At 45.0% G+C, this 27772-nt stretch overlaps 1 protein-coding gene across 3 annotated transcripts in view; it reads left to right on the top strand.

Annotated features, from left to right (window-relative positions):
* Positions 1-6274: 6274 nt before the first annotated feature.
* EPHA3 (EPH receptor A3) overlaps positions 6275-27772 on the top strand; it is an 861555-nt gene continuing 840057 nt past the window's right edge. For all 3 annotated transcript variants that reach the window (XM_086934429.1, XM_086934428.1, XM_086934427.1), the window contains exon 1: positions 6275-6461. In XM_086934429.1, the coding sequence (XP_086790555.1) occupies positions 6368-6461 (94 nt within the window). In that variant the 5' untranslated portion in view covers positions 6275-6367. The remainder of the gene's footprint in view (positions 6462-27772) is intronic.

Below are 27772 nucleotides of genomic sequence, written 5' to 3'. Positions count from 1 at the left end.
TAACAAAAGTTTAAAAGGCCTCCCCTCACCCTTGTACACGGAGAAAACAGACCATCAACGTGCTAAGGCAACCACTCCTGAACAAGGCAGCAAAGGCATAAAAGATAAAAGGGGAAATTCCATAGTCACAAGTACCGCATACAGGGAAAGACAGCAAGGGGATCTAGTGCCCACCCAAACAACCAGCGTCCCCACAAAGAGGAAATGCATATGATCTGGCCAAGCACAAATAATGGAAAAGTATTTTGAGGCAAACAAGGCAACAAGAACAAGATCACTTTCTGCTGGAATTAAGCCTGGCACAGGCATGCCCCTAGAACCAACTCTCCAAATTTTCTCGGGGAGAACAAATTTCATTTATGACATTATCCCACAAAACACTGAAACAGAACTAATAGTTGCCCCAAATACATCACCACCATCCTCATCCCACAATGAGGCACCTAAAGAGTGCCCAGAAAGTACAGCCTGTGGATCCAAGCCAATACATATCGAAGTCATAAACATCGAGGCAGATACCAACACTAACTCTCCAGAGCCACAGTTGCAAAAACTGCTAGGGCTCAAGGACTCAAATCAAATCTGCTCAGAGATAGGCAGGGAAGAATGGCACACTAAGGCTTGCCCCAGCGGGGCAACAAGCTCAGGGAGAAAGGGGAAAGGAAAACCGACAGGGGACATCTCAATCATCACCGACTGCTGCCCCCAGCTTAACTCACACTTCAACAATCCTTTTAGTAATTCAGATGAACAATTTTGGGACAGGGAGCCAGGTACCACAGATGCCAGAAAAGGCACAACAGATGGCAACGCTGCTCAAACAATGTATAACCAAGATCAGCATGGTTATTCCATTACTCCGCAGCAGGGCAGGTATACACCACCACCCTCCAAAAGGCCCCACGATTTGTCCCCTTTTCAGATGCCAAGCTCAGGTGGACCCAAACAAAGGCTGAGAACGATGAGGTGCTAAATGTGGCAGTGCCCACGGAGATTAGGGCAATTCAAGGACACCTTTCCACTGGCCCCTCTATGTCTGATCCCTTTTTCCTGACCCCTCTGTGACTGGAGTAGCTAGGTACAATTTGCGCCCGCAGCGGAGGAACAGTGAACAAAAGGAGAAGTCAGATTAGTAGGGATGGACTGCGCAAGTCAGGGTGTACCTTGTCTATGGTACCAACGGTAGATTAGGGAGAGGTGAAATTGGTGCATTGTTCAGACATTAGACAGGATAGATTGAACGTGATTCGCTAGAGGGGGTAGGGTATCCTGGACGACGTGGGATATGCTTAAAGAGCTAGGATCATACAGCTCCACCGCCGGTGCTCAAGAGCACCAATGTTGATGAACAATAGGAGTCTAACAGTGAGGCTCTAACAGACGCAATTAACTCTTGCCTTTGCCATTAGTCTTATTGCATTCCCTTTTTCCCTTTGGTTCCACTATGTATCCATGGTCAGCCCATTACTGAGGAAGAACAGCCATATGCACCTCCGAGCCCAGAGTTGGGTTGGTCCACAAAAAGAAAAATACTTTTCGCATCCATATTCGCAATTGCATTGATATTTGTGTTGGGGATATCTTGTTTTTTGGAGGAAAAGTATCCTAAGTGTTCTTTGATTGGAACAACACCCGTCCCCCCTGAACACATGTTGGTTACTTTTGCCCCTCACAAAGGAGAACATCGAAGAACATATGTAGACAATGTATTTTTTACAAATGTTGCATCATGATACTTCCAATGCTACTAATTGCCTAATCTGTGGATTGCTCCCATCAGTTACACATAAGCGTGATATGTTATTATTGATGCCATTATCCCAACTCGGAAGTTGCGAGGGGTGGTATGAACTGTTTACTATGGTGCATTATCACTTTTGACTCTTTGCTATAAATTTGGCATCCGCCGATTCTTCATCTCTGACAGAAAACATATGTTTCCATCAAGTGTTTACTCCCACGGGTTGGGTGAACAAGGGACCCCTGGTACATTGTCTCCAACCACCTGCATGAATGTATATGAGCAGGTAAAGAACGCAAAATGGATTCGAAATGAAATGTTAGATTTCCAGGGGTTCAGTGCTACTGACGCGGACACTGGACCATATCCTTCGCTCTACATACAATAGTTGAGGCAGAATTACATCTTTTGGGGAGACCCTCTCCTTTTGTTTACTTGCCGAGCATGACTTAACCAAGTGATAGGAATAAGCAAAGCGAATTCTGGGTACTTATGGAAGTAGGACTTTAACTGAAATTATGAATAAAAGTCTACGCAAAAAGCCTTGAAGAAGTCTCGTGGAGACGAAACTCGCCGCGTCGGTTATATGATCATGTATAATGTTTTTTTTATTTAAATGAAAGTATCATCTATCAAAATAAAGAAAGAAGAAAGTTTTTCTCATAAACAGAAGTCTCCAGCCAATTGATTTTCTTTGGGAGTATATATACTGTGTTTGTAATTGACACTGTTTCCAATTTGTAAATTATGGAATGTACCAAATCATTCTTGATATTTTTAATATATGTGAATGTGCTGAGCCCTTTTTTTGAATTTGGTATTTATTTTGGTTTTCCAAAATATCAAGGGTGCTAGGAAGGTCAGGCTCCCAGCTCGTGCACTACCACTGAAAATTTAAACTACCTAGAACTACTAAAATACCGGTGCAGGTCTAGGGTGCCTTGACCTTTTTCCGTGTGCTTTTCTGAATATTTCCGATCTTTCCAAACCAGCAATATTACAAATGATAAAGCGATGCCAGTGCCAGTAGTCAACACAACAGCTGGTTTCTGTGTTCAGGAAATTCCTAGAGGGTGGTCAGATATATTCTATCTCTCTTTCCTTCTTCCCTCAGTGTATATTGCACCATCCACTTATCATAAGGAGCATCGATTGAAGCATAGGAGTGCATGCCTTCCCCGAGTTGGAAGGGTTATTAATGCCGAAGCTACAGATCACAATGATACCACTTTGCAACAGTTTACAGATGCCATGAAATGTATTGTACCCTTTTGGGGCCCCATGTCCAACAGCCTGAATATTCATCGACTCACAAGAATTGTGGAAGGAGTCATTAATATGACAGCAGGAATTCTAACAAATATCACAGCTGAGCACCAGACTATGAGGCTTTTTGCCTTGCAAAACCGGATGGTGTTAGACATCAACCTTACTGACCGGGGAGGGGCCTGTCGGGTCATAGGCCGTAACTGTTGTGTATACATCCCAGACCAGGCTCCCAATGTATATTCCGACATACAGAAGTTGCATAGGCTTTCATCCAACATACACCAAGAAAATTGGTACTTGGACACTCTCCAGATGTTTCTGGGATTTGCGTCCTGGGTTTGGAAGATCCTGCTTTCCTAGTGGTAGTCGCTGGTATTTTCCTCATCTGTTGTCTCTATATACAATGTCTCCCAGGCTATTGCTCCTATTGTATCACACTTCTCACCCCCAAACCAGAAGACACCCGTCCATGATACTAATGCTGTGGTTATGACTCTGAAGGAGATAGATAGCTTTATGCACATAGTTGAGGGTATATTTGAGGACTTCTTTTCACTTGATGCTGAATTCATGGAGTGCTCTGAATTTTGAAGATTACATGTTGTATGCGTGCTATGCTGCGCTCTCTACTCTCTCAACTTCCAATGGTTAGCTCATGCTAAAAGGAGGGTCTGTTGAAATGTAAATGGTATACATTCATTTTGCTTGTGTATTGTTCTATGTAAAGTTAACATTTGCGGCACCATTTTAAATTTAGCCGCCATTTTGAGCCATGACCCAAAATTATTTCTGTCTCTCTCTTATGTCTGCCTCGGCGAAAGCAGCTGCTATATTATTTTTTTCCTTTTCTTTTATTTCTCCAAGGTTGAGCTTTCCTGTGCTCATGAACAGACTGTTCTTGTCATTGCATACCTTTCTCACTAGATAGGCTTGCTTCGACCCTGAGATCGGCAGGGAGCAGGCAGATTAACCTTGACGCTGAGATAACATGTACCCGGTCCTGGGATTGCTACTCATCCTTCTGTATCTCCATTGTTCACCAGCCACCAACTGGAAATTTCCAGTCTGGGCGTGTCTTTCGTGGCTCTGAAAGTGTACATTAGATGTAACCCGGTTGGTAGAAGTCAATCCCTCTGTAGCAATCTAAGGAGGCTGATCAGACGGGACTCCCCTCAAGTGTACTTTCAATAAATACTTTTGGTAGGTATTCTCCACCGTCTGACCGACTCTTCATTTGTGAGGTAGGCTGAGAGGTGGTCGCGAGTGACCTGGGTGTCCCTGATCGGGTCACTTCCTTCATTCTGAACAGGTGTCTAAAATCCTCACTTCTAAGAATACCCTTATTGATGATAACTTGAATTTATCACATTTCCCTTTAGGTACCTCATCTGACGAAGCTTCAAACACTGCTTTAAACTCTCAATTTGTTCATAATGCTTTTCTTGTTGTCAGTTCACCATCTCCTCATCTTCTTTTGAATCAAACTATCAACGAGTTGTGTCTCATCAATAAAGGGAATTAAATGGAGCTGCCCCATCTAATTCTGGTGTATGCAGAACACATCGTAATTGTTCTGTTCCTTCTAGGTTTAGAGATCTTTACATGTGTTAAGTTTCATTTACTTATACCTTTTCTCTAAGACATGTTCTTTCATTTCTTTATGGGAGGGAAATGATGTAATGGTGCTTACATAATGTATTGGTGCTTACTGATGTTTATTCCTTTTTGTGGTCCTTTCCTTATGTTCATATGTCATTTGTTCCTTGTTCTACATTCTACATTGGTGTGCATTTCCTAAAACATACATGTTTGAAAGTGCATCTCTTGTGCCCTTCTTCATCAACGAAATACGTTGGTCACCAATAAGAATGGCTGAAAATTTGTTCTGGTCGCAAAATTTGCGGATTTTTCGCAATTTTGCGATCCGTGAATTGCGTGAAATTGCCAAACAATCTGCAGTTCGCAAGTTCGTGTTTTTTTTTGCTTGTTCGCGCTGTAAAAATACAATCTTGCGCACGCTGGGTTGACTTACCTTGATTTTGAGTTTGTCGAGTTGTTTTCCTCCCGCGAACAAGATGGCCGCGCCCAAAAACGACCGCATGGGTAAGTTCGCTGTAGCTGCACTGAAAAAAAAACCTGTGAACACGCCAAAATAAAAAAATCACAAGTTTGCACAAATTCGCGACTTTTGCAGACCGCGAATTCGCTTTCACGGTAATTCACGGACCGCGAATTCACAAATTTCACCCATACTTAGTCACCAACAGCTATGGCAACCTGAGTTTCGTTGAGGATGGACGCACTCCTGAGGTTTGCTTGTCTTTATCAATAAACCTACTTCTGGCATCTCATCTCTCCAGCTCATCTGTTCCTACGCCTGCTCACCGGCACTTTACAGTGAGCCTCATCGGATATTACTGTTTTCAGCATTTTATTTATGAATCTACAAATTGATAGATGGCTAGCTGTCTCTGAATTCCTGTGAAAAGACACAGAAAACCAATGAAGGTGTAAGAGCTAAGACTGGGCTGCAGACTGAGAGTGTTTGCCCTTTCCTGTACCAGACGCAGAGGTCCTAAGAGGTGGTAGGCCTGGTAGTCCAACATCTCAGTATTCATTTACCTCCTCCAAGTCACTAGGTCCCTTTGTAACAGAATATAATGTCTGCAGTGGGTCAGCGAGAGTTTAACTCTTCTCACTCTCAGTCACCCTTAATTGGTTCATAATTGCAACGCGCTTTGTCGTATCATTTTCTTTGCGATAGATGAGCAATGTAAAACAATATCTGATGAAAGGCTCATGCGATAGGAAAGCTTGCAAATTGGCATTGAGGCATTCCCCCGGAGCAGACACATGCTGAACACAAACCAGCTCTGCCTTTCATTCTTAAGTGAGATGACGGGCATAATAAAATCATACTAACTGCCCATGTGCGTGCCATGTGCGTTGTACAACTTGCGCATCTTCAGTCTTTCACACACTGTCTGTGTAAATGCGTGCCCAGGTGCCAGTATAGAATTAAAATAAATGGAAAATGAGCACCGTGTACTTTCTGGGTACGAAATATTTCGGCAGCCTCTTTCAGGAGTGCAGTGTGGACAGAGAGCGTGTGGGGTATCCCCGAGAGCTGTGGCTTGCCTGCTCGTCTTTGGTCCTTGGCAGGCGGCGTTAGGACCCAGGGGGAGCGGGGCTCCGGCAGCCGCAGGGGCACAGACTCCTCCTTATCTCCAGTGTCAAACTTGACATCAGCTTCGGGAAGGCGAGGAATGGGAGCCAGCAGCGGAGCGCTCACATCCTGGGAGGCTGCGCGCTGCGCGGAGATATGCGGCTCCCCCTGCCCTCAGTAGCAGCAGCAGCATGGATCCCTCCCCGCTCGCCGTGCCCCTGCTCCTCCTCTGCGCCGCGCTCCTCTGCCGCGGGGAGCAGCCGAGCCCGCATCCCACCAACGAAGGTGAGTGAAGCGGACTGTGCCCCCCAGTCACGGCTCTTCGTGCAGCGCTCGGACCTGCATCCCTCTGCACGTGGTGATGATTCGGGCTCACTTTGGACCTTTTTTGCGCATGTCTGCAAGTGTCTGGCGGGGAGCGCCTAGTGGCTGTGGCGATCCAGGTGGCACCTTTTCCAGGTGATGCGCGGAGTGCAACCTGCAGGGATGCTCGACGCTGCTGCACGAGGTGCGCCCAGCCGGGGAGCGCCGGACAAACTTCGTGTTCGGGCTCTCGGACTCCACAGTTCGTCTTTGCCGGTGGTCCTGAACGATGAGGTTGTCAAGGCGCTGTCAGTGGGCTTCTGGCATGGGGTGCTAAAACTGCGCGCATTCAATGTCAGAACTGCAAGAGTCCCAGCGGCGGTGCTCTGTGTGTTTTGAAGTACAAAGCAGTTATCCCCAGTTTTGGAATGTGGCTCACCTTATAATTATCAATTAACGTATAGAGTATACTTACAATTGTGTATTCGCAAACATGGTACCCATAATCACGTTGTAATTGATGGTATTAATTAGAAGACTGCGTACATGAACAGAATGGAAGTTATCGTCATTTCATTCATGGGGTCTATGCACATTCATGTGTGTGTGTTTATGAGGTTAACTTGCCGTTTTAGTAATTCACCGTTCTATTGCAGAGCGCCTTGAGCACGCAAGGCAAGTTGGCAAGCGCTGCCTGAGTACAAGTGCAGCAGGATAGCACAATGTAAGCTCCTGCGCGATTAAGTACTGGCTGCTGGCTGTAGTAACTGGTAATAATCCCTCCGAAGATCACTCACACTACCAGCCTCAAAGCATTTGAGTCGAAATGTGGCTAATTGCAGAGTTGACACGCGCCGGCGGTTAGTTGTGAGCAGAGATAGCGCTGCTGCTGTTTCACGCGCTTGATGTTGTTTTCACTTTCTTCATCTAGGTTAAGTGACGCTTTGAACAGTAGTAGGTGGTGCCGACAAGTCAGCCCCAAGTCGGGCTTTTATAAGTGTGTGCTTCTGTTTGTTCGTAAACTATTTTAGATTGTGTATGGGCGGGCAACAAAACTTTTAAGTGGATTGACAAACTTTACCAAAATGATTGTTTATTTTTTTTCAATAGTGATTTTCATTTACTATTATTTTTGATGCTTTATCTCAAAAGTTGCTGTTCTGACTGATTTTATTGTCTGCTTTCATTCTTTTTCATAAATGGATTTCTTAATTTCGCCATACTACATCATTTTTTGCTTTAGGGTTCTTATTTTCTTACTTTCTTTCTTTCTTTCTTTCTTTCTTCCTTTCTTTCTCATTTTTGCATTTTGTCTTTCCATCTTTCTTTCTGAAGTTCTTTCTGTTGTTCTTTCATCTCTCAGTACTTAATACCGTTTTTTCTGTCTTTGCTTCTCTATTAAATGTCTTTCTTTCTTACCACGACTTTCTACATGGATTTCCAACTTGCAGATACATGTATAATGTGTACCCCCTCTCGCAAGCCCAATTTCACTTTAAGTTATGTGCTTACTTACTGTGTTGTTACGTGCAGCACTGGTTGGATACCCCTACTATATAAAGGGTAGCAGAGTTTCTCCTAATTTGTATCCCGAGCACATCCTGTGGGTCCCAGACGTTCTTTCATCCATTAAGCCAGAGGGAGCGGCTTTGCAAAGTGTACAATTAGAACACAATATGATAAGATTTGCACCTGCTTTCAGAGTATTTACACAGGACTTTTCAACTTCGAGCAGAGTTTGAGTCAGTGCATACGCATTGTTAATGAGCCAAGAAGCCGCGCTCTCGGCGCTAAGGAGATGCAAAACCTATATTCAAATCAGGAAAGGAAGTGAACGTTTTTAAAAAAGCGATGGAATAGTCGTGTGCTCATAATAGGGTCATATTGCTGAAGGGTGTTTTTGAAGTGACGTGTCATTGTTGTGTGGCAGTTTTCAGTTGTTTCTTTGGCCTCTCGCTAAGAACGTTTATTTCCCAGTTGCAAGCGAGCACGCGTAAAATATAAAATTCTTACCTCGCACTCAGTAGATGTGTGGCTGGTTAGTGGCTGTAAACACTGTGCTCCAAATGCCTATCTTTGCAACGCAACAACTCTGTTTAGCGCCATTTGTATTACTAGTTATACATCACTTTTCACCACCCTTGCGAGGCCTACATTGTTTTCTGGTAATTCAGTTTAAAAAAAACGCGGCCGTTGTTTCCTGTGACGTTGTTAGTTACAGGGAGAGAAGATCCCGCATGCAGTGGGTACTGTCTGATGGAAAGCGTCAGTTGCCTGTGTGCAAGCAGGCAGGCAGCGGGGTACAGTGCCCATTAATCAGGGACGGGCACAGTCAGATTCGCAGGCGTTGTATCCATTCGGCAGGTCGACGGGGCTGCGCCCTTCTGGGTGCAGCGCTCGCTCTGCCCCTGAGGCCGGTAACTTACAACCGAAGATCACCCTACATTATATCCTCGTCACACTGGAGCCAAGGGCTGTGCCCTCGTGACAGTGCACTGGTTTTACAGATGTGACCGCATCAGGCACTGCATCCCTGGATCGGCAGCAGAGGCCTTCCCGCTCTAACAGAAGGGGAGCCCGTACCTCTGTGACACCAGCCAATGGAACGTAGCACCGGCTGATCCTTGACCCCGGCAGCAGTCGCTGTGGTGGGCCCACCTGGAACATCTGTGGGGGCTCTTAAAAGTATGAGGCCTGAACTCGTATATCAGTAACCAAGTTGTATCCTGGTGCATACAGGCCCTGGGATACTAGTATTTGGTGTCCGTCTAGCAGTGGCTGGCCTGTACTAGGGTAACAGTAGCACTGACATCTCAGTTGTAACAGTAAATGCCTGTACCCGTGTAACAGTCGCGGTGTGTACCCTTGTATAACATACTTGGTTTGCACCCGTGCAACAGTAGCGTTCGGTACCCCTGTAACAATAGCACCGGCCTGTACTCCTGCTACAATAACACTGACTGTCTCGCTGTAACAGTGGCAGGCCTGCAGCTATGCTATAGTAGCACAGGTTGTCCCTTAGTAACTGTAGTGGGCCTGTACCCGTGTAACCATATCAGTCCCGGACCCGTGTAATAACAGTACAGGGGTTCCAGTGTAACAGTAGAGGGCCTGTACACGAGTGACAGTAGCGGTCCTGTACCCGTGTGACCATATCAGGCCCTGACCCGTGTAATAACAGTACAGGGTGTTCCAGTGTAACTAGCGGGCCTGTACCCGTGTGAAAGTAACGGTCTTGGACCCATGAATAACAGCAGCGGCCTGTACCCCAGCTGTATAAGTCCCTGTTGTCAGTGGGCATAGGAACCCCTTCCTGCATACAGAGAACTCCCTTTTCTTTTCGCGTGTCATCATCACCCCTGCTTTTCCCCATTGTTCTTTCCCTACCCCAGGGAATCCTTTCTTTCTTTCTACTGCACCGCCTCACCCCCACCTCATCCGCGGGCTGGCGGTGATAATTCAGGCCCAGTGTCAGGCGGTGTTGAAACAGACCGGAGCCCGTGGCTGCTGCGTCTCATCTGCGGTCACAGCAGGATGCCTTGTCCAGACAGGTCAATAGCATGTGGGGACAGGTTGCAGTGTGTGACCTTGGTCTTTCAATAGGTGCATTTGAGACATACCACGCGCGTGCCGTAAAAAGACTTGGGGTGAGGGGCAGAGGTGACTGACTGACGTTTTACCAGTACACACAGTGTGAGAGGGAGCGTTTGTCTTTTATTTATTTATTAAACCTTAACAGTTCTAGCGCCTAGAAGGCCCCAAAATGGTGACAGAACACTTTTCATTGAGTAAATTAAGGTCATTGTAAATTAAAGGATGCGAACCGGGCAAATCTCGGGGTCCCATGGCGCATTGCTTAATTACCACCCACGCGGAGGTCAGTAATTTCGGTGTGTAGGGTTGGCACAGTTCAGGGGCCTGGACCCCGGGATGGGCCATAACACACAAAGGTCGCAAGGTTTTCCCATCAATGAGATGCGAAAATGACATAGCTGTCACGTAGATGACATAAGGTGTAATTGAGATACCTATTGTGATAGGGTGATAAAATACGACACGTAAACAACAATGGAGTATGAAATCCCAGTAAGGGCAGGGATTCGGAGCCTATCAGAGAAGGGCTTACCTGAGCGCGCGCGTCGAGCACGTGATCTGCTGGGGGTGTTAATACGTCTGTTGTGATGTTGTGCTGGGAAAAGTGAGGAGAGATGCATTTAAGGCTGGCAGAGTCTGCAGTCGGAGTTGGGCGTAGCAAATATACATGCAGCCGAAGTATATTTGTAGTAGGAAGTCGTGTGAAAACGTTCACAGTTTATTTAATTAAGCATGTGTTCGTTTCTCTGATTTGTATAGCTCTGGCGTGTGGCAAAAAAGCCGCGTTGTAGCGCTAAGTCTCTCAAACGCCAGCAGTTTCTTTTTCGGGACTTCGAAGCCTAGTTAACGGGTGTCTAATAAAAGGCTTTGGAACATCACGGGTGCGGGTGTCTCTCGAGGGAACATCACAGGAGCTGTAATGTTCTTCGTGGGGACCCTGTCATCTAATGAAAGGGAGGGACTGTCCCTGTGGGACACAGAGAGGCAGAGGAAACCCCAAGAGACACTGCGCAGCTCGCTTTCTGGAACTGAGGCCTCCAACCAGGGGCAGGGACGCTCGTCTTTTCTCTCAGCAGGCGCGCCATCAGCAGCGGTTCGTGTTCCGCCGACGACACTGGATTCCTGTCAGCAACCAGCAGGTGCAGTAGCACCGGGGCCCTGCTGCCACAGAGGCCAACTGGGCCCCAGTTGTAGCTGTCGTTTGGTGCTCAACAGAGAATGCGTGGCAGGGGGGTAACACCAACCCCTGCAGTGCGGGGGTGGAGGGGTTTAACCCTTCTGGGGACCCCGGTCTGCCTCAAGGCCAAGGTATATCTGTCCCTCGTCACAGTCTGGGGGAGGGGGGCGTCATTTTACGTTACGCCACTGACGAAAGGGGGGATTGGGGGGAGGGGACCAAAACTCGGGGCCTTCGTTTCCCCCCTCCTTTCACTATTCTTTAGGGTCGGTAGATGCGTTACCAAGTCGAGCATTACCCACGGCTGAATGGCGAAGGATGAACAGCTAGCGAGGCTAAACGTTGGCGCTCCAGTTAACGTGGCCCTATAGTTTGTACCGCTCCTTCACAGGCCCCTAAAATGCCTCGTACAGTACTCCACGCATCTTTCTAATTTCACACCATGGTGGTTTTAGCCACAATAAACAGTTGCAGATGTACAAAAAAAATGCAGTCATTACAGGGCGTGTGCGCCCGTCCTGTTCCGACCAGGACACTTTTAATCAGAACAGTCACGATATAATTAAAAGATGCAATTGTTTTCATGCGCTCAAGGGAGGCCGTGTTGCTTTAATGTGGTGCCTTAAAGCTAGCTCGATCTTTCCAAGGAGCTAGGAGGATTTCCGGACAGTTCGTACTGAAAAGTAGAATCCCTCAAAACACTTCCGATCAAAAATGTCAATCGATAAAAGATAATGATGTCTGGAACGATGTGTGTGGTCCGTTTACTGGCAAGATGTCACCCGGGCGAAAATGAAAATGGGAGAGGCCCGAACTTTCGCTTGGAGTAAATAACAATCCATATAAGGGAACACTTTCATAAAGTGAGAACATGTTTGAAGTGTAATTAAGCTTGAGCTTTGAACCGATGCAGAAATCAATGTGCTCATTCAACACAACAGAGAAAGAGCGTCCGTTTTGTGCGAAATTTCAGAAATAAGGGTGTATTGGTTGGTGGTTCACAACTCGCTGAGAGTCAAACTGCTTCAAATTGATGAATAGGGCACATACCGCCTAGAAGCCCACTTTTATTAGACACTGTACACCTGTAGTTAGTCGTACTATGGTGAAGAGACCTCTCTGGCGCCAAAGATACCTAAATCTAAACAGTGGAACTATGCCTCTTCCTAATAACCGAGCACCCCGCTGATAAAGGCCTGGGCCTGTTTTTTGGAGGTTGAACTGATAATTACTTTTGCCAGGGGTCTCTTGGCCTCTTGCAATCTCACAAGCTGCCTGTGTGCAGCAAATACTTTTGTGAATTCCAGCTACGCACGTTGTCAACACCCCAACATCCCTACAAACACCCCCACGTCCTCCCACGGGCTTCTCTTCTGTTTTTGTAAACCACCACCAATCGCACCTGGCGGGAACCTCCAGGGCAGAGACTTTTGAGGGAAATGTCTTGAGGTCTTTTGAGGTTCGTCGCAGCCTCCAACGCTGCCTATGTGGCTGGGTGTGTCAGAGGCTGGGCTGAGCTCGGGTATGTGGCACTGGGCGCGGCGAGACGCCGCATTGTTTCAGAAAAATCCAATTATCTTGCTCCTCGCGTGCGCGCCTCATGTGGTAATCATCAGAATTGGGGCTTTGCTGAAACACATGATGCTCACAGAGGTTAGTAGAGTTCGGAGCTGTGAGGAAAGGGATCAACTGGATGGGGAAATTAATTCTAAAACTATGCTGCGCAAACACAGGTTCCCTTGGATTACCGAGGTTACCCATTTTGTTATTTTCTTTGTGATGTTGTGTTTAGACTTTAGTTCTTTGCCCCCCTCCCCCACCCAAGTGTGAGAATGTGGGGTCTGTGTTCCACGAGCAAGAGTATGAAACTTGCCACTGCACCATGCCAACACCCCAAAACCCCTGCCATCTCCTCCCTCCTCAACCCCATAATAACCTCTTCCCTTTCTAGTCTTCCAATCACACCTCGCGCGCGCGAGAATCTGTAAAGTGGAGCCGCGTGGGCTGTGTCTGCCTGCTGCTTTGTGTGACTGCTGATGTGCGAATGGTATGTAAATACATGCATGATTGGGGCTCTTCGGGAAATCACTGACGGATACTGACGGAATCACTTCGAGACCTTTTTAATATGAACACCGAGCACATTTTTAGCAAAGCAGTCGCGCGATTTCCCCTGTAAATAATGCATTTTATTACACTTGCAGCCCGGAGTGTTTTTCACGCCCCTGGGTTGTGTGCCGTGAGGCCTGCGTAGGAGCTGTCAGCCGCTCGCGCGCACTTGGCCCCCAGGTACCGGCACTTCCCCTGCACTTCCCCTGCACGTAACCCCGCCAGTTAGCACTTGACCCGTGTCATTATTTGCTCCAGTCGCCGTCACAGCTACTTAGGAGTCTTTAAGACATCCCGAATCACTTCAATAACGTTTTTTAGGCAGCCAGAAGCTTTCGAAAGTGGCAAAAGTTCTTCATGGTATTGTAAAACCAACAGGGTGGAGCAGTAAAAACATTCAGAATTATTACACACTCAGTCACATATGCAAGCGCCCGAGGGTGTGGTAGCGGAATCCAAGGGATCCATGTCACAGGTTGCACCTGCAACCATTCCTTGATTTTTGATCAATAACACATTACACACTGAGGCTGTAAGGCAAACTTATAAAGGCGAACGAACACTATATAGAAAGAATCCTCCAAAAATGAAAAGTAAGGTCAGCTAAAATGCAAGACTTGCTGAACGCGTCACACAGGGCCACAGGACATTTACGGCGCGCACCACTTCCAATACATATACACAGAAAAAAGCTGACGTGTGCACAGGCACACACACGCGTATCGCATCCCGTGCCCGCGCGCGTAAAAATGCGCAATGAGCTGCGTAGTTTTTCGCCAGTACTCGCGTATGAAGGTGGCAGCATTACGCAAAATCTCGCGTCTGTTTACCTCACGGGTGACATATGAGAATACTAGAAGAACATATCTCAGAATCTGTAGCTATAACTAAACTTTTTACACAGGCGACCTCGCCGGAGCACTTTGAAAGGAAGACAGACAGTCTTTATCAAGCTCACATAGGACTGCATTGCCTGTTTTGAACCCCGGACTATAAAGCTCACGCCACGATCAGCGTCCCCGAAGAAGCAACAGTTTACTTCAATTCTTACCAAGGAGGCGTGGCTTTGTGAGTGCTTCCGACGTCAGAAACCTACCTCGTTGATCCCTACATCCTCCTTTAAAAAAATGTGTTACCTTGGGCAAATTAAGTATTTCACTGCGCCCTAAATAATATCCTCCACCAATACTCGGAGCTAAATGGAAGGCTTGGTGTTTGCAGGCATAGGGGACCTTTTGATTTTGAGGTCCTGTCTGAAGAATACACATGTATTTTATGCGGTAGGAATGTCACGATAGTGCCCCTCTACCATCGACCTTGGTGATCACATCCGAAGTATGGCCTCTTTATAATCAAAATGCCCTGGTTGCACAAAGTGAAATAATACAGCTTTGCCACGTGATGAGGTGTATCCGCACCCTCACAAACTTGCAAATGTAGTCCATTCTACGTCTTTCTTTCCAACCGCTACCTATTCCTCCCAACTGGGGCCTCTTTCCACCACTGTCACCTAAAGCAACTATCCCACACGAGCAATGTGTTTTTTTAGGGTTTGGTCCTGACATATGCGCTCTTTTTCTCGCCCGTGGACAGCGCACGCCAGTTATTGTTGGCTCGAAATAAAGCATTCAAATAGTTATTGTTTGGGAGAACAAAAGTGTGTGTGTGAGTGGGGGGGGGGGGGGGGGGGGGGGGGGGGGGGTACCTGAAATGCAAAGTCGCTCCCCGACTTCTTTCGTAGTGTGTTGCACATGTTGCAGGTGTCTGGGGTGGGGCGAGGTGCTGAAAACACTTCGAGAAGTCAGGATTTTTACGCCACTAACATTGTTGTCTGTACCGTTTTGACGCCCTTTAAAGGCTCGATAATGTACTCTTGCTTTTCGCGTAATGTGTGTTGCATGGAGAGTGTACGATTGCGAATCATGTCCGGTGGGCAAGGGAGTGTCAATAAGAAATGGTGAAGGACCCGATTCTCCGAGGAACGCTCAACGCCCATCTACCTCTTACTCAAGAGTGACAACACATCTACGTTACGCTTACCCCGGAATGTCTCTGCCCCCCTCCGCCCCCGGGTTTATTTCACCGACTCTCACTCTTTCTTCCCCTCTACCCACTCTCCCTCTTGTCTCTTTCACTTTTCCCCTTCTCCCCTCTCCAGGACTCCCTTGCAGTCTTTGTACCCCTCAACGCCCCCTCTTTTTCCCAATCTCTCCTTCTCCCCACCCCTCCCTTCCTCTCTTGTTCTCTCTAACTTTGTCACGCGACATTGCTTTCTCCCACCTGCGCTCTCTCTGTCTCTCCCCTGCCCCCTCTTTCAACTGCTTTTCTCCAATGCCCCCTCATACCTTTCGATTTCTTTACACTCGTTCTCTCTACCTTCATCTTTTCTCTTTCTTACAGTCTCCCACCCGCTCTCCCAGTTTCCCCTCTCTCTCAAAATTGTCGTGCTCGCCCCCCCCGTCTGTTTCTCTTGCTTACCCCATGTCTTTTCTCTCCCTCTCTCTGCCCCATGATTGTCGGGAGTGTGGCACACCTTTAATCCTCCCCGACCTGCTCTGAGGGCATTGCTTGCACACCGATCCAATGTGCTATGAAGCCACACCTTTAGGAGTCCTAATCGAAAGCAAAAATAAATAAATGAATAAATAAATAATATATAAATACACAATAAAAAGCTTCCACCAACTTTCACCCCCTCTTATTCTTTGCACACCAACGGAAACAACTACAGATAGAGTTATGAGTTACACTTTTTCACTACATTGATCGGCTTAATATTTAAGAACACTTCTGGAGTGCTAAAACGAGCTCCATACAAGTCTTTTATTTTTTGTTTATATATTTAATGGAACGTTTGGAGATCTGAAGATCACTTTCCAAGATGCATTTTACACGCGTGTTAGTTTTTGTTATATAGTATTGGAAAATATGGCCTGTCTTTGGCGGTTAGTTTTATTCAGCGGGGCACTTTGAACTACGTGCGATGGACGCTGAAAGTTCTGTAGCGGTGACCGCTGTGTATTGTAAACAAGATGTCAGGCGGAAAGAGCCACTAAACGACACGCTGTGGATTCTGTAGTTCTGTTTAAATAACAGTTCAGTGCTGTGACAGACAGCATGCGAAGGAACCCGTGCAGTAGCTGCAGCTTTTAAGGATAGTTACATCAGCCAATACTTGATCAAATACTATATTTTTATAAGTACAATTGAGTTTAGAAGTTTTCAAAAGTTAATTATTTTGTCTAACTGCACAATGCTTCAAGTAAATATTGATTTTCTACATATAGTAATAAGTTATCCCATACACACAGTATAGATCTATAATCAGGGCCACTGGAACTAAGAGGCAGGGGAACACCAAATTATACGGAAGGGCTGACTAAATTATGTGCCAAGAAAAAGCAAATTCTGCTGCACAACGTGGAACATTTTTGGATAGGATTAATTCATGATTTTGATTTTTTTACACAAGGTAATACAGCCTGGGAAAATATTTCACCTCATTACTATCAGTTTAACAACTAAATGCAGAAATAAGCAAAGGACAGATGACTAGTTAACTGCTGCCAAGGGCCTTCTACTGCATGCAAACACGTTTGCTGCGTTTTTAGTAACTTTTGATCCGTTTGAGCAAGAAACACAATGTTTGTTGTTGTTTAAATCTGCAGATTATGCAGCAGATGATGGATTGAGTGGCAAATGAGGCAAATCCATATTTATGTGAAAAAAAGCAGTGCCAGCAGAATCACATAAATCCAGTGGCCCTGTCTATAATACATGGAAGCCTGCATATACATGTTTGTACTTTCCTTATTGCAGTGAAGTTGTTTGTGACATCTCAAGTCATCTGTAATAAGAAAATGATTTAGCGTCTTAGCTGTAATAATTTATTAGAGTTGAGATATGATATCATAATGCATCCTTTCTGCAGCCAAGGTGAAAGGTAGGTCATGGAGCTTGATTACAGATGCAGTTTAAACAAGAAAAACTGGCTTTGAGTTGTCTGTTTTTCTAAAATGAACAGTGGTTAGCAGAAAGAAGAGCATTATGGCACCATATTTATTTTTTGGTGCACTGTAGTTCAGTAACTGTTTTGCCACGGTGCACATTCCGCCGCGGTGCGGGCAAATTTGATGCGGGCACAGATCGGACGGCCCCCGGCCGTCTGACGCACACGCCCATCGTGACGTCGGACGGCCAGGGGCCGTCCGACGCATGGAAGCCGCTAAAGAATAGAATAATTATGCTTGTTTTGAAACATCAGAGGCTACAGCATTTTGTTTCAATCTGATTTACATTAGAATGATTCTAAAATGTTTTTGAAACTGCTACTTGGTTTGTTTAATTTTGCATTATGGATTCCTTTTCTATTCGTCATGTTTGTAACCATCCTAGCTATTTCATATGAAGGGGAAAGACACAAAGGATTTCCACAGTGTGTGGGAAGGGTGATCGTGCGACCATGTATTATAAGTAATAAAATACACTCTACGGTACGTTAGGAGGATATTGCAAATTATCTCAAAGTTTCATGACCTCGTAAAGGAACTCAACCTTCATACTCGCTCCTTTATGAGGTCATGGATCTCCTCAATGAGTTGCAGTATCCCTACAATGCGCTGCACAGCATACACCATTGTACATTTATTTCCTGAACAAATGCTTTTTAAACCTAAAGATTATTTAAAATCAGTAATTTTCTGGAATGACCAAATTAAAGTGAATTACATAAATTATTTATAGCTTTACCCTCATCCCCCAGAGCTATTGATTTTAAAACCAATACAGTCTATGCGATAATATTTATCAAGCAAATTATACAGAGAACAAGAGAGAGTGAGATGGAAAAATAAAGGGGAATAGTGGATTGTGAAAAAAACATCTAACCTGTTAATGAAGGTGCTTTCCTTTTAGTGCTGAGATATGCACTTCTTCCATTGGGATATGAAACAAGCGACTAATTGTTAGACATATAGTGGGATATTCTCAAGAACGTGTGATCATTATTGCAAAATTAGTTTACAGCAACTTTGCATATCGCAGTCTATTGCGGGAAAATAACGCTGTGCTAACGTTGCATTCTCAACCCGGTGGCACCATGCGATAGTCTCACGATAATGCGTCAAATGACTGCTTTAAAATTAACGGAACACCGAAAAAATGCAAAACACAAATGTGAAAAAGTTGTGAGGCCCCAAATCGCGATACAAAAATCAGCGATAACCTGCGTCAGGCCTGCAATTTCCATGTGTTGTGCGGGAAAATGCACTATAAAAGCAGAACAGAAAAAAGGCAAAAATAAATAAACTGCGTTGCACCATGGATGCACCTGAACTGAGTGCAGAGGACAACACCAACCCCACAAGCTCCACAGATGACCAGAAAGGAACCTCAGGGTCGGGGAAGGCCAAGGAGACCACACTGACACATCTAGATAGTTCATGAAACTGGCTACGGGTACGTGGGCCCAGCCCCTTTTATTGCCAGGGTAACATGTTCAGTGACACCTGTGCTGGATGGACGTGGGGTGAGTGTAAGCCAGACCTCAGGGAGTGGTCGTGCTGGCAACAACTACAACAGTGATCAGAGAATAAGAAGTTCAGAGTTCAAACAGCAAGGGTCCATGACTTGAGATGCACAGACTTAGTGGCCCCGGATGCACTGCGGCCGGCACAGGCACACCGCCACGGGGCGGTGACTTGTGGTGCTCTGAGGTAGGGCCACGAGAGCTGAGCTGGTCCTCGTCGATGTTGAAGGTGAATGTCGCGGAGTGTTTCAGGGGACAGTGGAAGGTGCTCTTCCAGGGCATGATGCAGAGGGCAGAACCAAGCAAAAACAGGCAATCTGGAGGTGATGAATGCTACAGACTCATTTTTAACACCAAGTCAGTATCGGCTACATGATGATGAAGACAATCCACCAGGCCATATACTCAGACGCCACCAAAGATCAACCAGAGAGTGTCCATGAATTTCGGGGCAAAGAGTTAATGGCAACAGAGGTGAAAGGGGATGCAGTCTGCGATGAGGCCCGTACAATGATATAAACTCTGCCATAAGGAAATCAAGACTCAGTTCCAAATGTGTAACCTACTTGACCACAGTGTAGGCCAGAAGCAGTAGTCAGCAAGGGACCACAGACTTGTGTCATTGGAATGCTATGCACAGAGATGGTGGCACCACATTGAAGGGAGTACAGTGATATCAAACGTCCAATTAAAATATGAACTCGGCCATCATGTTATCAAGACTCAGTTCAAATGTGGGAACTACTAGACCTCAATGTAGGTCGGAGGCAGCAGTGGATTATGTAAACAAGAAGGGAGTGCTGTAGGCCGGTGTCGCGGAGGCCAGCGATGGTCTGAGGAGGCTGCAAAGTCTCGGGACTCGGGCTTGGAGATTGCACCTGCACGTGGTGGGCCCTCTTTGACACACGCCGGTGTCTGCAGGTGAGCAGTGAGGCCTGGGTGCGATGGGGCAGTCAAGACGGGTCTGGGGACCAGCGGCCTGGGGTGCAGAAGGCGCACAGGATCGCCGGCACCACCGCTCACGGCATCGGCCTCGTGGCGGGGTGAGAGGTGCCATCCTGGCAGACACATTGGACATTCCGGAAGAGAACCACGCCCAGACCAACATGCTTTTTATTCACATCCCTACTCTAGCCTGGCATATGCCGGCCCAGCCCACTCTGCTCACGCTTACAGGGTGGGACGTAACCAGCTACATTTCTGCGATCTTCCCCACTGGCTGAGGTAACATGGTTATATCCACTGTCCACTACACTCCAGACACCAGCAGTGTATGTTGACATGGACATCACTGTGGTCTGCATACTGCAGTCTGTCCTGCACATCCACGCCATACTTTGGCATTGTGTACATTCTCATTCATGGATCACTTGCCTCCTTTGCACATGCCTGGTTCCCAACTCTCTACACATTGTGCTATTGTGTGGCTGAGGTGCAATACCCTTGATGGCTTGTGTACATGGCTAGCCCAGGTTACCACAGTAAGTTGTGCTGTCGTGTATGGTAGGTCGGCATGTTGTTTGGTGTGTTGTATGTGAGTTTGTAAAGTGTGCATTCCCAGAGTTGTGAGTTGCATGATTGTGGAGTTGAGGTGTGTGCTGTGTTCATTTGGTACTTACCAACAAGTAATGCATTCCCCTTGGTGCCAGCCTCAAAGCGCTGGTTGATGATGGACTGTCGAAAGATGAAGGAATCATGCACACCACCTGGGTAGTTGGTGACTACATTGGTGAAGGTGTCCCAGGTGGTCCACTATTGGCTGCACATTGATAGAATGTGTGTGCCTTCTGTTATGGTAATTGTGTGCAGTGGCGGCAGGGCGTATGAGGTGTACATGTGTGCAGTTGATTGCCCCCAACAAGTGCAGTAAGTCAGCTATGGTGCAGAAGCCCTGCTTGGTCTCTAGCTGTTCCTGCGCAGTGTGGGGGAAGTAAAGGTGCTGGGGTACCAAGCTGGTGATGGCATCCAAGACAGGTGTCAGAAACTTTGATAGGGCTGGCTGTGAGACTCCTCCGACTCTGGCGGTTGTTGGTTGGAAGGTACCAGAGGCCAGCAGGTGCAGCACAGCCAGCAGATTTGTCTGCAGAGGGATGTTGGTTGTCCTCTGTGTTGGTGCCATCAGCCTGTGGGCAATGATGGTCAGGATACGGAGGATGGTTGTCCTTTTGAACCTGTAGTGGGCAATGACATCTTCTGGTGTTAAGTCTGTGAGGCTGGTGCGTTTTTTGAAGGTCCTCTGTTTTTATCTGCGCTGCCTCTGTGGTAGTCCGGGGGGGGGGTCCAAAGGGGATAAGGGGATGGTGGTCCTGGGGCTGGTGGCAGTGGGTGTTGTGGACCTCTTGGGTGGCCGAGCTGCATGATCAGTAGTTCAATGGCATCTGTTGTTCTTCAAGTGTGGCTCTGGGCTGAGCTCCCTTTCATGGTGCAGGTTGTTGTCCGACTTAACACCAGGTAAGAGGAGGTGTTAAATCCCTGCTGCTAACATGCCTTATGGCATGTTTTGGGATCTTATCGCTGATCTAACTGGTCGTTGAGAATGTTGTGAAGGAGTATTGTTGCAGCTTTTTGCATGGGAACGCCTACTCTGCATCTCATTAGCGTTAGTTGCCGATGTAATCTGTGGCAATGTTTTTTGCGGCTGCTATCACAGGAAAACTGGTGATATTGGCTGTTTGCACCAGCTTGTGAATAGGGCGATACATTTATCACCACTTTGGCTGCGATAAAGCGCCGCTAACTCGGCAATTAGTCCTTGAGAATATGCCCCATAGTTTTTCCATTGTAAGCAGTCTGGAACATTACAGAGTGTTTCTATAAATGTATTGCACTTATGAGTAATCCAAACATAAAAATTCATATAGAAGCTAGGGCTGAGCAGTGAACTCTGCTCCGCCAGTAGAGTTCATGGGATTTTTCTACTCCGTGGTCCGCTTGGAGTGCTGAGTTTGGCCAAAAAATATCCGCCATTCGTTGGCAAAGCGCAGTGTACCGGCGCAAGTCGATCACCCCAAATTTGAATAAACATCTCTGTAAAATGTAAATTGTTTCTTTTTATTAACTTATCCAAGGCTGGGCGGGGTGACTAACTGTCATCCTTCAGCTTGGGCAGTGCGTCTCATAACTTCCCTGAGGGCCGTGAGTGATGTTGAGACATTAATGAAAGGAGACCAGGGTAGCGGCACCTGGCCAGTTAATTTCACAAAAACTAGGTGCCAAGCCCCTAACAACCAATCACAGGATGTCTTTCTGTATTTAAAAGGCTCGGTGGGCAAGATAAAAGAGGGACTCAGACGGACAAGATGACTGGTTGGTAGAAATGAATATAACAACCATCTTGGAATGTGCCATTCAGTTACAAATGAACAGGAGTATTAAGTATTTCCTAAAGTATTTTGCCGGATTAACATCACAATAAGGACAAATAAAAACAATTTAAAAATGTGTCAATATGCCATATTTTAATAATTTTATAAGATGTATGTGACACATATGAAAGGATTAGACCATACCTTTCTAACTTACCGGTGTCTGATGGAAGAAATAGGGAGTTTGTTTCGTTTTTGGAAAAAAATATATAATCATTCATGATCTTTACATTTGCTCCAAACTTCATTTCTTCATATAGAAGTGAGTGGTGCAGAGGAGCAGCAGCAAGTATCAGTGAAGGGAATTCCCAGCTCTCCTGTTGCAATGGCCAGTGCCTGAACAAGACTTGCTGGGCTGTAGTAACAGACCCTATGAAGAAGATCCACACTGAGTATTTGAAGCGCTTCTGAGACCCAGAGTGGTCGCAGTGTGGGCAGTGCTACCTGGAGCTACTGCAATACTGCCTAATCCGCCAACTGAAGATCTCACACTCCTGAAGCACAACACTGAGGCGAATGTCCGCTAACCCTCTGCCAAACTATACCCAACCGAAGCTGCGCAGAGCCACACATCTGCAACTCCAGTAAGCAAGTGAAGTCATGACATAGTGCAGGCCTAGGTTGGAAATGTAAAACAACAAACGTGATTTCCTGTACAAAGCGTCATGCAATTTAGGGCCAACTCCACATTTGTGCCTGTCACTGGTGTGTCGGCAGGTTTTCAATACTCCACCGGCACACTGAACTCTGCGAAATTCGTCAGAGTTTTTCTGTAACTTTATGGAATTCCTCAGAGCAAAACTCCACGAGCTCCGACCCTATCTTAATTTAGAAGCCCATCCACCAAACTTTTTATATCTAAGTCAAAAGTTCAGTGCATTTGTACTTAAAGTGCTGTAAAAATTTGTGGTTATTTACAAAGTTTTGGAGGACTGAAACGGAAGCAGTGAGTGTAGATTCAACAGTGTTCAGTTTGAATCATTGTAATTGTTACTCAGTTGCTGAAAGTTGGTCCTCATGCGGTAATGCTGAATTCACCTACTACTGTGCGAAATTTCTATATTTTTTATTGTTCCAGCTATGAATTGTCACAAGAACCTAGGCAGTGGTGGTGCATACTAGTGAATGCACTTTTTATTCAGGTAGTGAAATTATTAAATGTTGATATTGCATGCCACGGAAATCCTAAGGTTTTTTTGTTCCAGCCACAACAAAAAAGATAATGGTTACTTTGCATTTTTTTCAATAATGTGAAACTTACAGCATCTGTTTTTGATGACAATGGTCATGTTTACCTATATTTTTTGTGACTAATTTTTACTGAAAATTCAGAAAAATGAAAACATATAGCAAAAGTATATCAAATATAAAATATCCAGAAATCATAAACAAACTGCAGAAAGAAGGGCACATGAAATGTTGAAAATGACAGGCAACCCCACCCTGTCGCAGAAAAAGTGTTTTCTCAGACACTTAGAGAATCATTTTCCTCAAAAGATGCAATCAAAAACAAAGTTTATTGATGTTCTATTACATTTTTTTAATTAGAGATGGTGTCTGTACCTTATTTCTGTTTCAGCAGGAGTTCACAATGCAAAAGTAACACTTAAGTGGCTCCACCATCAAAAGTTCTAAAATCTAGGATGCAGGAGAGACTAATTTACAAATTAAAATCCTGCGTACTTGCCAAAAATAAAAGCGATTTTGGAAAAAATACTTAATTTCAAGGTAAATGTATTTTGAGAAACGTCTCTTGCAGAAAATAAATAAATAACACATCTTTTTATTTAAGATGTTTTGGAGTGCTCGATATGAAGTGTGACTTAAAAAACTGTCTATAAGGACAAGGTCCTTTATTCAAGCTAGTCAACATCTAGCCTTCAAACCTGTAATTTCTTGTCATTTTTGTTTTGTGTAGCGTTTTTAGCATGCTTTTTCCTGGTTAAGTGGTATTTGTACAGTATAATGCTTCTCAAGTGTATACAATTGCATAGTTTTGCCCTGTCAAATTTCTGCAATCATTTCAAAGCTTCTCAACCTTGCTAAACTTTTGAATGGCTGAGAAGTTTAAATACAATTGTGAGAAAAATCCGACATCTCTATGGCTGTAAAAACCCTTTTCGTTGAGAGAATCCTTTTGCAAAAACGTTTTTGGAGAAAAAGTGCTCTTACAAACTTTATTGCAAGGATTTTCAATTTTAGGCAAAGAGTTGCAACGTTTAGTAAAGCATTACAATATTTGAAAAGGCTTCTAAACTTCGTAAAATTTTGTAGCAGTAAAATATAAAATTAACCCTTATCTTTGAGGTACTGATCGACGGAGCCTTACAGCCAGGCTACCCACCATTGTTTCGAAAGAACTCCTTCAGACAACCATCTTTGTTTGTGTTAGTCTGTTTCAACAGAATCATTTTCACTAGAACACATAGTACAGTAGTTACGTTTTTTTCCGATTTGTAGGGGTGGGCTGAGTATTGAAGTTATGAGAGATTATATGAAGACAATTATGTATATTTTGGCAGAATTTAATAGACACCTAAAAACAAACTGTTGTTTACCGAGATTTTTTAAAGGAAAAAATAGAGTGATTGGTCTGCAACAGGTGTTTGTGATTAGGTGCTTGCGAGAGAGCGTAAGCGCGGCCGGTTGATGCCGAACCCCAACCGCCTGATCCCCACCTGGTGACTTCATGACTCACTGACTGCAGAAGGCCTGACATTCCGCGAACCGATGCAGCTGTGGTTTTGTACTTAGAACAAAAAATCTTTAAAATATTTTTAGAGACATCCAGGCATTGTGTAAGAGATTGATGCAAAGACGCAGATTTAGTAAAACTCCTTGCTTAATGTAGTGTCGGTGGCCAAAGTTTTTTTCACAATCCTGCTGCTGGCGCTGATGAATGATGGGATTGCAAAATACTAAGGCGGCGTAGTCTTGATTTCACCTCATGCCTCTTTATTCTACCACTCACTCCTTGCCCCTTTATTTCACTCCTGCAAGTCCTTTTTTATCCCTACTTTCTCCGTTTGTTTCTATTTTTCTGTCTTTCTCTACTCTCTCTTGTGATTTTCTTTCTCTTGGTTTGGGTCAAAGTCTGTTAAGGAAACATAAATGCCAGTCCCCAAAAAGAGTACCGGGGCACCCATTGGTGGGCCTCACCTGCAACCACCGGCTCAAATTAAGCACTGGAAGATTTAAGAAATATCTGTGCAATGCAAATTAGTTAACAGTTGTGAAATAAATTTAGTATGGAACTTTGTTCTTGTCTAACATATCTCGGAGAACTGACACATCACTATGAACAAAGGAAGCGCCAGAATTTCGGATTCTCTTTGATCATACAACTCCTGTAATCAATTTGATCATCTGGGAGTGTCCAAATGAACTGAGGAACAGGGCTAATGTTAGAAGCAACCACGAAGTGGACACATTCCTTTCTTATTTAAATTATTGTCCCTGCCAGAGTTCAGCTTGTATATGGTCACTCCTGTCTGTATCATTGAGTTCCATCATCTTTGGGTACAGATTAATGCCAATGACACACGTCTCCACCATCACCTGGTGAAGTACTCTGGAAACCTAGAGAACGACACCAATTTTTGCAAGCGCACCTTCTTGACGAATCAAAGGGTTTTTTTGTAAGAAGGAAAATAAATGAAAAAATATTAACTGTGCCCAGCTCAAACTCAGTTGAAAAAAATGAACATTGATGGGCTCTATTTTCAGTGCCAAGAGTCTCCTGAGGCTCCAAAATAAATTCAGAGGTCAGAAGAGGAAACTTTCACCTCTGCTTACATGAAAAGGGTACCCGAGCTGCTACTAGCTAATCGTCTAGTTTCTGTACAATATTCTCTGGTCCCATCAATGTTGAGAGACTGCAACAGTTTGCATCAATCTATTAAAGACAGTATTAAAAAAAACAAGAATCCTGAACCTGACAATTAGGATATGCCGAACTCTCAAAAATCATCATTGGCTTTTAATTCCAAAATGAATAGGATCTAAGGTTTGATTTGCTACCCACAGATTCTTTTGGGACAGGGGTCTACTTTAATCTTTCAGAAACTCGATTCTCACTATGTTCTTTTAGTGGGCCTGAGATTTCAGGACAACATTTAAATATGCTGTGGAAAATTGAAAGACAATGGACATGGAGGAAGAATTCATATTGTCCCTGGGCTCTTACTCTAGGACTGGCTTTACCAAAACTTTATATTCCACCCAAGATACCACACTGGAATGGAAAGCAACAGATTTTAGGAACCTTTTAAGGAACGCAAATCCAAATTAAAGCACTCCTTCCTCTATATCAGACACTAGCCTATAGAACCCTGGATGTGAAAATCAAGACGCTCTGAAACTCTAACAATCTTCCATTCAATGGGTCGGATTCCTCCCAATACTTACCTCTGCTTTTCCTTAGCCTCATGGCTGCTTCTGACGGCCAACGGCCATTGCGTGCACTACCTTTGTAGTGCTGCGCATGTCAGTTGGCCGTCGGGGGCCCGCCCGCTCAATAGAACGTTCTGCACTGGCGCGGAACGTTCGGAGCAGTTAAGACAGTTAAGGGGTTAGAGACCAGGAGTGAGTGGGAAAATTGTCGAACTGACTCTACTCATCAACAGTTGTTCGGTAAAATATTTTGTTTTGATATCAATATTTGGTCCATTGAGCCACAATCCTGTGCTCCGAATTAGCCAGTAGGTAACTTGGCTCCACGCTGTACAACAATACTATATATAAAAATAGATATAAGTGAGAAGAAACATTACATGAAATGGTTTTTCTTATTACCATTCAATAGCGTTTGTCAGTGGCGGCTCCCGTTTAGGAAATATGGTTAGGCGCAATCACACCAAGCTCACCATATATGCTGCACTTCTCCCCAACATTCCATGAGCTAGAATGGAAGGACGTCCTTCCTTCTCAGTGTAATGCGTATCCAAGCAATCCTGCAGCTGTGTGAGAGCAGCTCCAGAATTGGTGGGAGCTCATTTTGAGGCTGGGTGCCTGTGCCCGCAATCCCCCTTTTTACAGCTGGGGGAATGCTGGATCTGCAGTGCGCATGTCGGGCTCACAATAGGTAGCCAGCCAGCCAACCCGACATGGCACTGAAAGGGACAGCTGTAATCCTTCAATAAATAACAAGAGAAGTGCCAGTGCTGATGACATTTATTCAATTATCACTCTTAGCATCCACACTAAGAAAGCTAATTCAAAATGGGGTATTTGCTTATTACTCGCAATTTTTATTTGAAAATTAACACATTTTTTTGTACACAATTTTTTCTTTTAAAAAAGAGAAGCATAGGAAATTAGGACACATCAACAAACCACATTGGATAGAAACTTCATGCATTCTAAGCCTTCAATCATATCACAATCGCCGCGACATTCGTCACAATCATACCTCAATCAATCATACCACATACTACCACTATAGTAAAACAGAAAAGCTACTGGATCAGCACAAGTTTTTCAAACTTTTAGTGCTATTATAAGAGGTCACATTCCTATCTGT

The sequence above is a fragment of the Lissotriton vulgaris genome, chromosome 8 (assembly GCF_964263255.1).
Source record: "Lissotriton vulgaris chromosome 8, aLisVul1.2, whole genome shotgun sequence".
Lineage (NCBI taxonomy): Eukaryota > Metazoa > Chordata > Amphibia > Caudata > Salamandridae > Lissotriton > Lissotriton vulgaris.
Note: the sequence above shows the minus strand (reverse complement) of the source record. Positions and strands in the feature narration are given on the sequence as shown.